This window comes from Cotesia glomerata, linkage group LG1 (genome assembly GCF_020080835.1).
Source record: "Cotesia glomerata isolate CgM1 linkage group LG1, MPM_Cglom_v2.3, whole genome shotgun sequence".
NCBI classification, from domain to species: domain Eukaryota; kingdom Metazoa; phylum Arthropoda; class Insecta; order Hymenoptera; family Braconidae; genus Cotesia; species Cotesia glomerata.
The window spans coordinates 9,871,612-9,890,816 of record NC_058158.1 but is presented as its reverse complement, the minus strand read 5'-3'; the positions used below and the strand labels follow the sequence as shown (position 1 = coordinate 9,890,816).

The 19,205-nt window shown below is 28.7% G+C and overlaps 1 protein-coding gene across 3 annotated transcripts in view; it reads left to right on the top strand.

Moving 5' to 3' along the window:
- The window catches only part of LOC123261836, a 38,057-nt gene that overhangs the window by 3,871 nt on the left and 14,981 nt on the right, over positions 1-19,205 (top strand). The window contains exons 2-4 of one of the 3 annotated variants that reach the window (XM_044723697.1): positions 13,541-13,642; positions 15,261-15,395; positions 16,877-17,067. In XM_044723697.1, coding sequence (XP_044579632.1) covers positions 15,344-15,395; positions 16,877-17,067 — 243 coding nt within the window. In that variant the 5' untranslated portion in view covers positions 13,541-13,642; positions 15,261-15,343. Of the gene's footprint in view, positions 1-13,540; positions 13,643-15,260; positions 15,396-16,873; positions 17,068-19,205 lie in introns of all 3 variants that reach the window. The other 2 variants (XM_044723677.1, XM_044723687.1) reach the window with 2 other exon arrangements.

Sequence of the window (19,205 nt, the reverse complement as noted above, 5' to 3'; positions counted from 1 at the left end):
ATAAAAGATAATTATGAGCTGTGATAGAATTTGTTATTTTACAATAAACGTTATTAAAATGTAATATAATTAATGCAAATAATTTATAAAGATGATTTTTGTTTATAAGCAATCTTCATATCATAAGACATTGCAAGCGAAACAAATTCACTCAACAATTTATTAACTGTTAATAAATATTTGTTAACTATTAATAAATACTTATTAACTATTAATAAATGTACTTTCCTCCCAAATAAATATTTATTGAATGTTACAAAATATTTATTAAAATTTAATAAATTAAATAAATGTCTTCAAATAAATTAAATTAATAATAGTTAACAAATCCTTACATCAGTGTGATAAAAAAATGAAGCTGAGACCTAAAAATAAGACAATGGATTACAATAAATGTACTCAGTCGTAGATTATGCATATGAAATATCCACATACATATTTATAGACACAGACATTGCACAAAGTACGGAATATACAGTACCTAACTAAACAGTGAGGAGTTAACCGTACAGCCATAATATCACACGTTGTATGTATTAGAAGTTAAGTGCATGTATATAAAGTGTACGGCTGTCCGATGCACGTATCTTTATTCTATGTGGTATATACAGAGATGTAGGTAGATACTCGGAACATTTGCTCGGTGCTCTCGTGGCTTGAAAGCTCTCTGCTCTATACTCATACTACTTATAGCGGTGAAGATGATAGACGACTTCCATATGCCGGATGTATGCCAAAGTGCACTTCCTTCTACCCTCAAAGTTCAGGTTACGCTTCGATATTTCGCCTGTTATGTCTAGAGTTTAAGTAACTAATCTAAAATACAGTAACGAGCCAATAATTATTGCTTGCAATATTTATGTCTTGTTTTATTATTTATTTTATAATGATATTTATCATTATCAATAATTAACAGTACACTAAAGTTAATTTTTAAATCCACATTCAAATGAATCGATACTGTGTATAATGGCAGTGTAAAGATACATTAGATATTGAATTATAAGTAAACTTATTTATTTAATCGATATCATAAAAATAAACTACATTGAAGCAGGATTTTTCATAAATGTCGAACCTGTTTGTATAGCTTTTAATATAATATATATAGTTTTATATTTCGATAAAGTAATTGCATGACCTTTTCGTACATTTAATAATTTTTCTCGTTGGTTAATTAATCGCGGGATTTAATATTTATAGATAGGAGATATAGAAAAATGGACGATAGTAATTATTAATGGAGTGTCTAGACTGGAGACTTTTTTTTTGAGATGATATAATATTTGGGTAACAGTCCCTTGACATTTAACGGGGTAGTATGAAAACACAATTTACGAAAGTAAGTGATAGCTTTGTAATATAGGATTAGAAGTCCCGTTGATAGCCATTGAATACGCGTATAGGTTTTCATATCATATAAGAGAATATACGTCGATCGCATCCATTGATTAAAAGTTAATTCGAGTTAATACAATAAATATCATATCGAGGATATAGCCTTGAGGTATCAACAAACTATCAAGAACTTTTACAAGTAAACATTAAGTTTCAGTTTATTGACTTTGTCGATAACTTTGAGGAAAGTTTGTCGAGTGGATTAATAAAGTAATTATTAAATATCTGCAAGTTACTCAAGATTGACAGTGTTATGGATAACAGGGATTATGTTTTCATAAATATTCTTTTGGGGATTATAAAGCTTACGTGCAGAAAAAAAATTTTTTTCAAAACTAAATTTATAAAAACAATTAACTAAATTTTATTTCTTATTATTTAAGTTCAATATTTTTTTTTTTGTAATTATTTTGAATTAAATATTTAATTTTTTATATAAAAAACTAAAATTTTCCAACTAGGAAATTTATAAAAATTACTAACACTAATTTTTGTTATTATTTAAAAATATTTATTTAAGGAATTTTAAATTTACTAAAATTTTGTCATTAAATTTGACTTACAATAATTACACCGGCACACAAAAAAAAAGTTGTCTGTACTTGGGACGCGCCACATATATTCCCATGTAATTTGACCCGCTGAACCCGAATTTGAGGTCCGTTTGGCCCCTACACCCTAGGATTTTGAGAAAACTGTAAAAACCGAAAAAAACGGGAAAATTGGGGGTTTTGGTGATTGAAAAATTTTTTAGATTCTAACTATGCATGATTTTCATGTATTTCGATCTGCTTTATACTTATCTGAAGTGTACTCAGACCAGCAGCCATTAAAAGTCTAAGTAAATCCCGAAAAACCCATGAAAATTGCGAAAAAAAACAAAAATTCCCAATATTGTGATAAAAAAATGTATTGAGCTAAATATATGATGATTTTCATGTAGGTTTATCGACGACATATAAATCTCCAACTTTTATAACTCAGACGTCTCGAAAACATCAAACAAATGTGCAAAAACCCCGAAAATTGGAAAAAATCAAATGTAATATAATAAAAATCGAGTTATTATTCAAAATAAATAAAAAAATCATATCATTCGATCTGTGGTGCATAAAAAAAAGTATTTCGTCTTAAGACTTAAAAAAATTAATTTTTCGGAAAATATCATCAAAACCCTTTGGTTTTGAATTTTAATTCGTTCTCCGCTTATATCTCACCCTTTTATCTTCAAACGTCCTGCATAAAGGGTTTCTCTTTCGTTTCCTCTCTTCTTCGGGTAAATCTCTCTTCAGAGTCCAACAATGATCTACCATCATATTGACATCCACTCATGTTTTGATGGAATGTTTCTTCTCTTTCTTCACTGAAATTACCAAGATTTTCAGGAAAGTGTGAAAGATGAGATTGTAAATAGTGCAATTTTGTATTCACATTCCCTAAAAAATTTTGAGATACTTCCTTAAAACTTCTCCAAGCTGCTCTCTCAATTTTGCGCATTTCATACTCAAGAGTAGCATACTGGAGTGAGTCCGAATTTGGGGTACATAAAAATTCCTTCATTCAATTTATTGTAACTTGTAGCTGGAAATTTTTCGTCCAAGTACTTAACACAGTTGCCATTTTATCGAGAGCTTTGACAAAATGCTTCATAAGGTCAAGCTTGATATAAAGTGGTGGCAGCAAGTACTTGTAAGGATTAATGAGAGATTCTCGCATAACGTTGTGAGAACCATGATTCAAATTCTTTCTTGTTGGCCGTTCTTTTCTACTGTAGGGAATTTTCCGATCGTGACTATCCTACAAACATACAAGAAGGGATATATTGTGAACCAGATTGTTGGCTTAACTAGTGTAGCAATTTTCAGATCACCACAAACTTTTCAATGATTTTTGGTCAAATGAGCTACTGGAGTCGGTGCTTTGAGACTTCGCTTAGACAAAGCAATGAAAAACTTTCACTCCTCGTCCTGAAAGTGTTCGGCTTTAACTCATCAATCAAACTTCTTACATCTGAACAGTCCACTAATGAATTTTCGCCGTTTTAAAAATGTTATCAGATTTTTTTTTCCCTATCACGATAAAAATAAGCTGTTGTATTTTTAGTTAATAAATTTTTTTCTTTAAGCTGATGTTTCAGGGTTTTCACTTCTAGGAACTTTTGGGCTCAGAATCGATTTCTTGCTTAAATGCTTGTGCCTGTAACCAGGGCACCTCCACGTGGTGACGGCGGGCAACAGGACCGTCTGGCATAGTCCCTGGGTTAACGGCTTGAATGCCGTCATGGCAGGCACAAGTAATAAGTGTTTTACGATGCAGGGACCCGGAATCCCAGTATCGGCGTCTGGTCAGAGTGAGAAAGCAGGCTCGCAGGCGTCGTCATCAAGTGACTGCAGCTCTTCATTAGTGGGTGACTTGGCTTCTGAAGCGTTTAATATGACAAGAAGTGTCTCTCACATATGTAACAAAAACTCCAATTGCTTCTGTTACATATGTGGAGAATTGCTAGTAACGAAAAGTCGTAGATCTTTTTCAAACAAATTGAAAAATGTCTACGAAACCTGCTTCGGTATCCAGATTACGAACTGGGAAGCAACTTGGGTACCACATTCACTTTGCAATCGGTGTCACACGATGCTTACTCGTTGGGAGCAGACGAAAAGTAAACAGTGCTTGAAATTTTCAAAACCTGTGATTTGGTCTGCACCAACGAGTCAAAAAAACTGCTATTTTTGCACGACGGAAGTTTCAGGTTTTTCTTCGACAACCAAACATAAAATTCAATATGCCAACGTAACATCAGTTGTGCCAGCAGAAAAAGTTTTGAATGTCGAAGAACCTGCAGCTCCTGAACCAGTGAATGAACATGAAGAGATGGAAGTTGAAGATAACTTTGAAGAAATCGATCCTGAACCCGAAGAGATCCATTCTGAGGATGAAGAATACATGCTCGAGTGGTGTTCCTAGAAGTAAAGACCCTGAAGTCTTCGATCAACTTGAATTGAATGACCTTGTACGAGACTTAGGACTATCTAAGGTAAAAGCTGAACATTTAGCCTCAGCTTTAAGGAAAAAAAATTTATTAGCTAAAAATACAACAGCTTATTTTTATCGTGATAGGGAAAAAGAGTTCCGGAAGTATTTTACAAAAGACAGCGAAAATTCATTTGTGTACTGTTCAGATGTAAAAGGACTGATCGATGAGTTGAAGCCAAACACTTACAAAGACGAAGAATGGAGGCTTTTTATTGACTCCTCTAGGCGAAGTCTTAAAGCTGTGCTTCTTCATAATGGAAACTTATTGGCACCGATTCCAGTAGCTCATTCGACTAAACTAAAGGAGACTTATGACAATTTACAGGTTGTATTAGATAAAATAAACTATTCAGAACATCAATGGAAGGTTTGTGGTGATCTGAAAATTGCAACAATATTGCTAGGCCAACAATCAGGGTTCACAAAGTACCCCTGCTTCTTATGTTTGTGGGATAGCCGAGACCGAAAGAATCATTACATTCAAAAGAATGGCCAACAAGAACAAATTTGAATCCTGGTTCTCACAATGTTACGCGACAATCTCTAATTGATCCTTCCAAGTACTTGCTGCCCCCACTTCATATCAAGCTTGGCCTTATGAAGCAATTTGTCAAAGCTCTGGATAAAGATGGAAACTGTTTTAAGTACTTGGGCGAAAAATTTCCAGCTATAAGTGACGCTAAATTAAAAGAAGGAATTTTTGATGGACCCCAAATTCGGACTCTATTCCAGGATGCTAATCTTGAATATGAGATGAACGAGATTGAGAGAGCAGCTTGGGGAAGTTTTAAGGAAGTATCACAGCAATTTTAGGGAATACGAAAAGTGATAACTACGCAACTTTAGTTGACGAGTTGTTATACAACTATAATACTTTAGGTTGCTTAATGAATACAAAATTGCACTATTTACATTCTCATCTTTCACACTTTCCTGAAAATCTTGGTGATTTTAGTGAAGAGCAAGGTGAGATTCCATCAAGACATTAGTGTGATGGAAAAACGATATCAAGGAACGTGGGATGTAAATATGATGGCAGATCATTGTTGGACTCTGAAGAGAGATTTACCCGAAGAAGAGAGGAAACGAAAGAGAAACCCTTTATGCAGGACGTTTGAAGATAAAAGGGTGAGATATAAGCGGAGAACGAATTAAAATTCAAATCCAAAGGGTTTTGATGATATTTTCCGAAAAAATTAATTTTTTTTAAGTCTTAGGACGAAATACTTTTTATGCACTACACATCGAATGGTATAACTTTTTTTATTTATTTTGAATAATAACTCGATTTTTATTATATTACATTTGATTTTTTTCCAATTTTCGGGGTTTTTTGCACATTTGTTTGATGTTTTCGAGACGTCTGAGTTATAAAAGTTGGAGATTTATATGTCGTCGATAAACCTACATGAAAATCATCATATATTTAGCTCAATACATTTTTTTTTATCACAATATTGGGAATTTTTTGTTTTTTTTCGCAATTTTCATGGGTTTTTCGGGATTTACTTAGACTTTTAATGGCTGCTGGTCTGAGTACACTTCAGATAAGTATAAAGCAGATCGAAATACATGAAAATCATGCATAGTTAGAATCTAAAAAAATTTTTCAATCACCAAAACCCCCAATTTTCCCGTTTTTTTTCGGTTTTTTACAGTTTTCTCAAAATCCTAGGGTGTAGGGGCCAAACGGACCTCAAATTCGGGTTCAGCGGGTCAAATTACATGGGAATATATGTGGCGCGTCCCAAGTACAGACAACATACCTATTTTTGTGTGCCGGTGTTATTTTTAAAATTTTTAAATAAATCAGAGACAAAATAAATAACAATACTTTAAAATAAAATTTTAATAATAAAATAAAACTCTAATAAGTTCATCGGTTTTTTATTGACGTGTAAAATTAATTAGTAAAATAATTATTAAATCATCGAGACAAAATTGTAGCGCATTAAATGTTGATTTAAAATACCACGATAAATATTTGCAATAAAACATAATACAACCTCAATAATTCCGCGAAATAAAGATATATTTATGTTCACGCTACTAATTATCGTAAATTACTTTGGAGTTAAATATAAACATGTTATAATATCGAAAATTTCGAAACATTTTGGGAGTAGCACACAATATTTATAATATAATACCTAATACATGATAGAATATTTAATCATGCATTTATTAAAATTGAACTCGCCACAACAAAGCGAGTACTCTAGGATATAAGTTGACACAGCCAAAGTTAACGTAGTCAGTTGTTGGTCAAACTAATGCACGTTTGTGTACTGGACCCACATGTAAGCTGTCTCCATCATCTATTTTCCCTCGGCCTCTGTTGTGGGCTCGGTGAATATTCCTGTGATAGCATCCGAGAGCTCTCAGACATTACGCTTATAATGTGCTCCGTAGTTAATCATACTAATTGCCAAGTGTGTATTATGTTTAACGAATTATTCGTACTTGTAAACAATAAATCCAGCCCACAAGTGTGCTTTGCATCATAGTTGCAATAATTGTCTGAGAATTAATGATTTAAATATTCAAATATTTAAATGTTGTTGATAAAAGCATTTTATTTCATTTCAATTTCAAATACTTGTCACAAGTCGTATATAATTGTTATGATTCTCCTGGATTTTGAATATATACGCAATGTTTGTTTTAAAATTCATGGAACTCAACCAGATATTTGCGATGTAATTATACTCGTGAAATTGCGAATCCTGCGGGTACAATCGTCCGGATTCATTTCTCCTCATTATGCATGCTTATTTATTTAGTATTCCAGTGTACAATTAATCTATAACTTTTAATTTTGTTTGCATTAATTTGAATTTTTTTTTCTTGTTTGTCATAAATTTATAAAAAATTACAGAAAAATATTTGTATAAGCTCGGAAATTGTTAATATTTTAAAGTTGAGATAACTTTTCGAATTTAGTTACACGGGAAGAAAAATTTATTAACTCGAGAACAAAATTCTTGGCTTAAGAAAATTTTCGGGTACCTTTACGAAGACCGAAGTTAGCCGAAGTAAAAATTATTCTTGAATTTCTATTCTTGGTGGTAATTTTTTCTTAATTCAAACTATCATAAATACTTGATACAATAAATTTTTGTATTTGATCAAGATTTTTAGATAATTTAGGGAAGTAGCGCCATCTACTTCAGCTAAGAAAAAAATTTTCTCACCTTGAGGAAATTTTTCTCTTGAATATTTGATACCCATTTTATATTATTTTAGCGTGCAATTATACATATTGAATGAAAAAAAATGATAAAATATTATTTGATCTACCCATTTGAAATGTTAATCAATAATAATATTAATGAAAATTTACTTCTATCTTTATATTTAATTTTTTGGAGCAAGAGAGAAATTTTCTCAAGACAAGAAAATTTACTTCTATCAAGAACTAAATTTTTTGGAGCTTCGAGGCTGAATTTTCTCAAAACAACAAGATTTTCTTGACTTAAATAAATTTTCTTGCATCAAGATACGTATTTCTTAAAGCAAGAGAATTAATTTTGTTGGAATAAGTAAAATTTCTCGTGTTAAAAAATTTTTTTTTCGCTCACGAAAATAATTAGGAAGAAAAATATTTTCTTGGCTCAAGTAAACATTTTTTTCTGTGTATTTATTAATATTAAGAGCATGTAGTATAGTCTGTTGTCGGTAATTCAGTCTGGACTAGTGATAAAAATTCCAATTGAATATATCGGATTGTTTATTTGAAACACATAAAAATGTCCTGAAGGTTATCAGGCTGACTGTCAATACTCCAAACACTGTTCAAAAAAATTAAACTATAGTTAATTTACTATAGTAAATGAAATTTTTTGTTGATAATTAGTTTTCTATCCAAACCTAGCTACATTTTAATAATTCTGTCTTATAAGTAATCTAAACTAAAGTAAAGACTAGAAATTTGAATAGCGTGATTCGCCTAAATTTTAACCAATAATGAATCGTGGCCCGAATTTTGCGAGTTTCGACCTTTGACTAATTTCAAGACTTTCATCTATTTTATAATATAGGACTAACCAAAAAAATTAATCAATCTCGAAGATTATATTGGTTGTAAGTTTATTAGTAATTTCCTTATAGTAAAGTTTATTTACTTGAATATGTGATGGGCTTGGAGATAAGGCAGTTTTACGCGCGAACTCTACCTATTAATTTATCATTTTGTTATTTTTTTTCAATGATTAAATTTAAAAATAAAAGAATCAATTTACGAAGAACTATTAATAACATACTCCTGCCAAGTTTAATGATTTTTTATTCAAAAATTACTTGGTCAAAAAGCGTCTCAGTATTTTGTCCAAAATTTGAATATTCTCTGTCCTACATGCTCTTAAAGAAATATTTTGCATGAAAAACAAGAGAAAAATTTAAATAACTTATACAATATTTCCATATAAATTTTACTGCAGTATGCATTAATTAAAATTTCCACGTTCATCAATTAATAAATTATGTATGTTAATTAAAAAACAAGTGCAAAATACTTAATAGTCAATTTAGACATTTAATTTCTGACAAAAATATCATAAAAATAAATTTTATTTATTTAATCCTTTATCAAACAAACCCTGAAGCGTACCCTTGTTAAAATATTAACCTACATGATAACCCATGGTCTCACTTTTGCTTAGCTCGACTGCCTGAAGTGTGATAAGGCAGGTTTGTATTTCGATTTAATCTCAAACTACCGAAGCTAATTAAGCAAAAAATTAGATTTTTCTGGGTTAATTTTCTTTCTTTTCTTATTAGTCTTTTTTTTTTCAAAGTAAAATATATACTTGTTTTTGTTTTTATTTCCAAACTAAATTTACTGAAGTTCACAATGTGAAATGTAAATAAACATTCTATCGATTGATTGACATGATTTACGAGTTGATGTTTATAGAGTTAGGTATTTTTCTTTGTTTAGTTAACTTTAAAAAAAGGCCAACTAAAAAGTACAAAAAAAAAGGAGATTCGTTTCTGAGGAAACTTTTATCTAGTAGCTTTACGAGTTTATGTTTCGATAACAGATGGTCTTGACTGTCTTGATAATACTGTCGAAAAGTTTACTTTCACGTTTCGTTTTGTTCCATTTCATTCTGATGCTTTTGATCTACCGGGCTCTATTTTTCTTATTCGCGGCTTCATTCTACAATTTCGACTCTCAAGGGATGTAACGCTTGGATATAGAATCGAATTTAGATCCAAACAAACGTAGATACATTCACTGTTTATCTGTTTATTGTACACCAATTTATTTTGTCTTTCAAAGATCAAAGTTCTTTGATACTAAATTGAAAATATACATTTGTAAATCATACATGCGTAAAGCAAGTATTGGGTCAAAAATATGAGGAGTTTTTGTTTATAAAAAATTTTATTTATACAAAAAAATCCCTTTATTTTCAAATCGACGTTCTAATTAGCAATTGGTCTAACTCCTTATTTTTTAGAGGGTAATTTTTTAACATTTTGATGTAGCAATAGTCTATTTATTAATTATTTTAATGATCCAAACTAAAATATACTTCTATTAGATATTATATTGTTTTTTAGAGTGAATAAATTTTGAACTAATTGTTTTTTCATACAAATGGAAGATTTTCTAAAATAGAGTTAGGCAATTTGCTAATGAGAACGTCGTTATGCTTTTTGAAAAGATAAAAATCAATTTATACACTGATAGAAGGATTTGTTTATAGTTAAAAATATTTGTTAATATTTAACAAATCATTTATTAGAGACCACTTTTTAGTCCTTAACAAATATTTCTTAGTATTTAAAAAGATTTATTAATATTTAATAAATGAATATCTGATTTATTAAATACAAACAAATCATTTTAAATACTAAGAAATATTTGTTTGATACTAAAAAATGGTCTCTAATAAATGATTTGTTAACTATTAACAAATATTTTTTTAATAAAAATAAATCCTTCTATCAGTGTATAAAACACATTTCATAAATAATCCAAAAAAATATATAAATAAGAGACCAATATGATTAAGATTTTATTTAAGGGATTTTAAATTTCATGATGTATTTTTCTGATAAAATCTTACGAAAAAAAATTAATTGTATAAAATAAAAAAAAAATATTTTATCGTAGAATTACGGAGTTATTTTCAAGGATAATTGTTGTCATTTGTATTCATAGATTGTAAATCGATAACAATTATCCGCGCAATAAAAAAAAAAGCTCTCTCGAATATAAATCTAGTTTGTTCAATTAAAAATATATTTTTAAATAAGCGAGAGATTTTTTTTTATACAAACTAAAATTTTTCTACATTAATGTTTAACTTAAAAATCAACTAAATTTATGTTCGATTTTTTTTTTATCCAAAAAACGTTGAGTGTAGAAATTTATGACACTGCGTATAAAATATAAAATTAATCTCACGAGAATAAATCGCTACCCTATAAATAACAAATACCGACGATGTTTACAGTCCAATAACTTCTTAATAAATTACTGTCACCAAAACTTACTTGGATAAATTTTTTATCTATGCACGCTCAGAAATAAAACTCTAATCGATAAGTGTGTAATGATAAAGATCTAATCAAGCTGAGATTGTTTAGACACGCGAGTAAATCATTAGCTTTTCTCTCTCTACTCTTATATACTTTATATAAAATACACTTTATTGTTATATTTATAAACTCATACTCTGGAAGAATAAATATTTATTGAGAGAGAACATCAATATTCGGAGAAACTAAGACATAAAAAACAAATAAAACTAATAAATTGGGAAAGAAATTCAACAAAACAACGCCTGAGGGCTGAATTTTATACAGACTTACACACTTGAGTTTTTATTATCATTTTTAGGAATAAAAACCAAATATCATTTCAAATGCCATTTTGTTCGTTAAATTTATATGTAGGACATGATACAAAAACCCTGGAGTAATCATTTGAGTTATCTAACCAATAAATTCCATAGTTTTTATCCTTCACTAAAAGGCGAAAGGATTTGATTCCCACTTCTTGACGATATTATTGACAGGAAGACAAACGGTAGATAAAAATACCAACTTTTCAATTTTTTCCCTTCATAAGCATTTATTTAACACACGAAGAAAAGTAAACTGTAATATTCACTCGGATTCCGGTTAATTTTTATAGTTTCAAACAGTAAAGCGGACATCGGAGTGGCAAAAATATAAATATTACAGAACTTAATGTAGAAAGTATAAAAGCCACAATTTATAATTTATTATCCAAAATAAGTGATTAGTAGCTGTCACTATAGTAAATAACGACTCTTTCATCTTAAAAAATTACAGTTTCAAACAGTAAAAATTGCCATTTCAATATAAAGTCGATATTATGAGGAGAAGGGGAACTCAGATGAAAGAGAAGGAGGTCTCACTCTGGGAAAATCTAACATTTGAAACAGTAAAAATTATACTTTTAAAATATACATTTTACCAGTCTAAGCAAGTCAATAATTACAGTTTGATTTTTAGCGTTGTGTTTAAAATGTACCATTTTACTTTGTAAATATTGACATTGCTTGTATTAGAAATTTACTAACTTTATTTTATACTTTTTTCATATCATAAGATCATTTTTTAGGTACGAAATGATAAATATCAAAGTCAAAATTCTTAATTATTATACTTTAACATTTTGGACTTTCACATAACAAATATTACTGTTTGAAATAGTATTTTCTTCCATGTAAATAATAAATTGTAGCATTTAAATGATAAATATTATAAAGTGATTGTTAAAATTACGATTTTACTGTTTAAACTGGTAATTTTTACCAGTTGATCATTACTTATTATAAATCGACTGTTATTTATTACAGTTTACTTTTTTCCGTGCTTACACTCGGAGAATTTAACATTTGAAACAGTAAAAATTCTACTCTTCAAATATATATTGTACCAGTCCAAGCAAGTCAATAATTACAGTTTGATTTTTAGCGTTGCGTTTAAAATTAACCATTTTACTTTGTAAATATTGACGTTGCTTGTTTTAGAAATTTACTAACTTTATTTTATACTTTTTACTTTTAGGTAAGAAATGATAAATATCAAAGTTTGAACTCTTAATTATTATACTTTAACATTTTAGATATTTACATAGCAAATATACCTGTTTGAAATAGTATTTTCTTCCATGTAAAGAGTAAATTGTAACGTTTAAATTGTAAATATTATAAAGTGAATAGTTAAATCACGATTTTACTGTTTGAATTGGTAATTTTTAGCAGTTGATCATTACTTATTATAAATCGACCATTATTTATTACAGTTTACTTTTTTCCGTGGACCTCCAAATGATCTCCACCATACATAATACCCAGTTTTTCATTTATTCTCCTAAAGAGAGCTCCTCGAATGTGTAACCTCGAATTATGTAAATCCACGAATAACTTTTGTAGTTTTATCTCTGGAGAAAATCCACGGGGTTAAACGGTTTACTCAAACGTATTGCAAAAAAACCTTCAACTGGGATTCATAAAAATAGCAATGCAGTGGTAGTAGCTACCTCATCATCTTGAACCGCGGAATTAAGTTATAGTTATTATATGTGTGGCAAACACTGTGGCCTTCACATCTCTCTTGTGTTATCTCTTTATTTTTCATCTATCCCACTTCTTCGGAGCTTTATCCCTTGCATGCATTTTTTTACGAGTCTTGAACGATCCAATAAGGACTTATGTCAGAGCTCTGGATATAAATACTCACGCTGGCTGTATACTCAATCATCAAAGATACTTTATTAGCAATATTCAGCTTATATCTTCAACCATTAAATTTTTCGTCCAATCCTAGCGGAGTATCGTAAAATAATTCCGGGCAAATAAAAAATTCCAATCAATCAATCATACCTTTTTTTTCATAGACCATTTACAGTTTCTTTTTATAGCCTCACATAAATATTTATAGTTGTTCGTTTGATAGAATCAGTCAATATTGTTTGCCTGGTGTGGATGGACTTTATTTTTCCTTTTTTATAAATTATTTAAACATTGATATTGATATTAGTATTAATATTCATTGTATATTTAAAATTACAACTATTCGCTTGTTAGTTTTTAGTAAAAATAAATTTTTCTGTGGATTGTAGGATAAGACTCGTAAAAATAACCCATTGTGGAGGGTGACATAAGGCATACGAGGCATCGGCATGTTACAATCACACCGATTAGGGTTCAGCTGACCGGAAATGGTAAGAGTAGTTAGATTATTTTTTTTTAATCCCATAAATCTTGTAGCGGAAGATACACAAATACTCTTTCTATTATTAACTGACCGAGCGCTGTTGAATAGTATTCGTTCGAGATTTAAGTTTTGATTTTAAATTCCAGATCAATTTGATTTATTTATCGACAGAGTTTAGTTTTATTTAATTAATACCCTACACGGAAAAAAAATTTATTTTGAACACTGATAGAAGGATTTTTTAATATTTAAAAATATTCCTTAGTATTTAAAAAATATTTCTTAAATACTAAGAAGTATTTTTTAAATACAAAGAAATCTTCTTAAATGCTAAGAAATCCTAAAAAAATAATTTTGAAGTTTCACTGTCTTGAATCAAGACAAAAAATTCTTGAATCAAATAAAATTTACTTAAGCTACACTGATAGAAAGATTTGTTTATATTTAATAAACTTTATTAACTGTTAATAAATGATTTTTTAACATCATAGGATTTAATAAATATTTATTCAGTTAATAAATTATTTATTAAATACGATTTATTAACAGTTAATAAGTAATTTATTAAGTTCAAATTATTAACTGTTAATAAATATTTATAAATGGTTAATGAATATTTGTTAACTGTTAACAAATATTTATTTAAAATAAAAAGCAAAAATAGCAATTTTCTTTGACACTTTTTATAACCCTACAGCTGGAATACATGATAATAATTAAATTCACTAAATAAATTAACGTTTTTAATACTTAAAAATATAAAAAATAATTATGAGCTGTGATAGAATTTGGTATTTTACAGTAAACGTTATTATAATGTAATATAGTTAATGCAAATAATTTATAAAGATGATTTTTGTTTATAAGCAATCTTCATATCATATGACATTGCAAGCGAAACAAATTCACTCAACAAAATATTTATTAACTGTTAATAAATATTTGTTAACTATTAATAAATACTTATTAACTATTGATAAATGTACTTTCCTCCCAAATAAATATTTATTTAATGTTAAAAAATATTTATTAAAGTTTAATAAATTAAATAAATGTCTTCAAATAAATTAAATTATTAATAGTTAATAAATCCTTCTATCAGTGTAAAAAAAATTTCTTAGTTTAAGAATTTTTCTATTCAAATCAAGAAGATAAAGTTCTTTAAAATTATTTACTTGATTCAAGCAAATTTTTTTTTCTGTGTACGAAATTTTTCAACTGTCTATTTTTAATTTTAAAATCCAATAAAAAAATTAGTCTTGGAAATATAAATAATTTAATATTCATTGGAACGCTCTGATTTAAATTCTCGATGGATAAAAATAAATACCACTGTTCAATCTTTCAGATTTAAATTAACGAGCATTATAAATAATTTATTTTTAATCCCAAATAATTTATCTGTGTAATTTACGTAAGTTGTTAATAATTTATAGATATTATGATAAAGTTTTACCGGCACGAACCTTTGACAACTCACTTTTGTCACGAACCGATTAGATGTGATAAAAGTGACAAATTTATTAGATCTTTCTCGAAAGGAAAAAAAAATGTATCTCTACAATTATTTCACTTTATAATTTGAATTATAATACAATAGACCCTTTTAATTTATTTTGTTTTAGGAAACGTGACAAAGATTGAATTGGAGCTGGAAGAAGCTCCGGATGGAAAAGAGGATAGGCATTCCGCCATCCTTGTTGACTCAATGTCTTCGGAATTGGATTCTACAGCCGAAATAAATTCCACTTATCCAGGACGTGAGTGTCTAATTTTATATTCTTAATAGATTCAACATTACCTTTACCGACTTTATTTATTGTGTCTGACACATAATGTCTGGCTGGTACTAAACTCTCTGGTAAAAAAAAAAAATTAAGCTAAAAAAAACTATAAATACTTTCAATGAAACTTTAATTCGATTCATTAAATCATAAATCACGAAGTCTCTCTAGTGCTTTTAATAAACGTCAGACATATCAAAAATATTAAATTAAAAAATGAATACCCTTGTAAAACGTTATCCAGTTATTTTTTTATGAAAAATTACAAAATAATTTTACTAACTTGAATTTAAGAGTATGAAGTTTGTAACATAATAACTATAACTATATTCTATTATTTCCTTGACATTAAACTCAGCGTTTATGATTCTCTAGATTATATGGATTTAATGACAAGAACTTTATAACTTGGCGTTCATTCATGTGTAGAAGTTAGTTTTTTGTTTTTAATGTTTCAGACTATTAATTTTTTATAAGCTCATAGTAATGGACATATAATAAAAGTGATATTCTAGTATAAATCTTAAAATTTTAACAATAGTTAGTTTTCAGTATAAATGTTTTTAATTATCTCAATACAAAGCTGAAAAAATTTGGTGTATAAACAGTCAGAATTTTTATTTCTATCCCTGAAAAAAAAAATGTTATCTCATGATGAATCTCATTTTTAAAGTCATATTTAGAAACAAATAATAAAAAAAAAAACAATTTATTATAATTTTCCCATAAAAGTATTGAAAAAAAAATAGTGAGTTGAATTTAATTTTTTTTCTATTTTTAGCTTTGATATAAAATTTAATTTTGTTATTCTATTGTAAATAAAAGGAAAAAGATTTTTTTACGAATTATTATAAAGTCGTATTTTTTCAACGTATTAAGAAATGACTTTGTATCTTGTGAACTATTGACATTTTTAAAGATATAAGCTCACCCCGACATTACACTTATCGAGACCTTTCATTTGAGTACCGACATCAATTTTTCATATATTTATATATATTATATATATGTATATATGAAAAATATATCAAAATGCATGTGGGTACTCAAATGAAAGCTCTTGATGAGTGTAACATCAAGATGAGCTTATATCTTTAAAAACGTCAATATTTAAGAAAATACAGTGCAATTTAACATAATTAAAAAATGACCTTGCTATCTTGTCAACTATTGCTATTTTTAAATATATAAGCTCATCCCGATGTTACACTCATTGAGACCTTTCATTTGAGTACCCACATCAATTTTTCATATATTTATATATATTATATATATGTATATATGAAAAATATATCAAAATGCATGTGGGTACTCAAATGAAAGCTTTTGATGAGTATAACATCAAGATGAGCTTATATCTTTAAAAACGTCAATATTTTTCTCGCACAATTTAGTTAAATAAATAAAAAATGAACATATATATTTGTATTACGTATATCCATTTATTTTTCAAGCAGGTTATCCACGACCGGGTGGAGTTGTAGTGGTGCGAGCAGAAGAAGCGCTTATTGTAGTCTTTGTTCTGCTGCTTTGGGTAGGTGCCATCGCTCTATTCTTCAACCGGTGGGGAAAAATAAGGATGTTAGAACCCTACCAGCCGAAATTCCAACAACATCGTAACAGTTGTACCTCCATTGATCCTCCACCTGTAAGTGACACATTATATTGCTTTAATGATTTAGTATTGTTGCGTGTTGAATAACAATATACTTGATTATCTGTGTCAGCACTGACATCGGGTTTAACTGAAACTTGGACGCATCACTGACTTTATTGAAACGATCGAGTCCAAAATTTAACGAGTCTGGAAGAATCAGATTATACCATAAACTATATTAGCAATTTTATTAAACTTTTTTTATTTTTGATAACTTTAATCTCGGTGAAGAATCTTCTTAGAACCTTGAAAATGCCAAGTTATGATATTTTATCCACGTAGTATAAATAAATATATAAGACGTGAGGTCTGGTATTGACCTATGACCCGCAGGCGAGAATGTCAACATATAAGAGTTTTATAGACCCATTACAGAATTTATACAATAGCTTTATGAAAAAGGCAGACTATTGACATACTTACAGACAAATCGTGCAGAAAAATTTATACTTTTTATATTTCTAAAGTATCCGTGCAAAAAAAAATCTGATTCAAAATGAAACAGAAATATGAATTAGTTCTAAAATTAATTCAAATTTAAAGTTGATATGTAGATAAAAATTAGCACGCACGTTGAACTTTAGATCCTGCTTCAGAATTTTAATAAAGATTTAAGAATATTTTATCTATATAAAATTAATTCTAAATATTCTTAAATTTTTATTAAAAATCTAAAGCAGGATCGAAAGTTCTACAGGCGTGCTAATTTCTATCTACAAATCAATTTCAAATTAGAATTAATCTCAAAACTAATAATTTGTGTCAAAATATGAATTTCAATCTTAAATTTATTTTAAATTAGAATTTTTTTACACGGGTAATTTCCACTAATCATTAATTATCTTCGTAATTTACTTATTTTTATCTACGTAAATATTATAAATGTACGCAGATCTAGATCAAGACATTAATTCTAGTAGAATATTAATGTATGGACCCAATCACTCAATCATTAATTACATTATAAATTTAATAAATTCCATTAGTTAAAAAATTCTGCAAGTTAGCGATATTTAATGACCGATTTTTATCGAAAATGTCAGGAGGTCAATTTGTTAAGAAGTAAATGCTTATTATCGAAACCCAGAATTTAGCAATTATCATTCGATCTAAAATATAAAATAGCTTGTTGACCATTATCTATCAGTACCACAAACTTTCAACATAATGTCAATAGCAATTACATTCCACGCTTTTAGTTCGAAACGTTTATCTAATTTACCAATTAACTGATACACGCTGATAGCAAACCTTCAATATTCTGAAATGATACTCTTACGTTCTTTCCCGCCCCTTTTTTCATACCGGCTAATCGAGTTGATCGCAAAATTACTTGAGATAAAATAACTGACTACAATTACATTTTACGTCAGTAAAATTAATCATAAATGGAGAAGACATACACAGTAAAAAATTTTGCGTCATTGCGTCAAAAAACTTAATGTTAAAAATTTTTGTGTTAAAAATTTAACACTTTTATGTGTCAATTTAACAATTATTCTGTTAAATCAATACAAAAAAGTGTTAAATATTTAACATAAACATTTTTAACACTAAATTTTTTGACGCAAAATTCTTTACTGTGTATAATGATACTGTAATAAAGAGCAAACACCATAAATTCTCCAGGCTGATTAGATATCGTACACATATATCTATCTCACGAACGGATGAGTATGTTTCTCATGAAAGGTATCCAGCATGATCGATTTCCAATTATCACGCATACTTTGAAGTATAACTGAACTGAATGGCAAATGTTATAGAGCTTTATGGCATTAGCTTTGGCTTTGTAGTTAGAGGAGTCCAGCTGCGGCTTCAACCATCCAAATGTTAATCCGATTCCTATGCAAATTCACTTGCTATTCCGACAGAGATATGCTGCTCCTGCAGATCCACAAAATCCAAAGGAAATTAGAAAATATCCGACTTCATATCAGTATGACTGTGTAGATTCATACGCTTTAATCTTTTTAGACTTTTCATAATTTAATATTTGTTTCCAAGACAGAGAATTTATTTTTTAATTTCCATATTTTCTTCTACACGGAAAAAAGTAAACTGTAAGATTCACTCGGATTCCGGTTAATTTTTTATAGTTTCAAACAGTAAAGCGGACATCAGGGTGG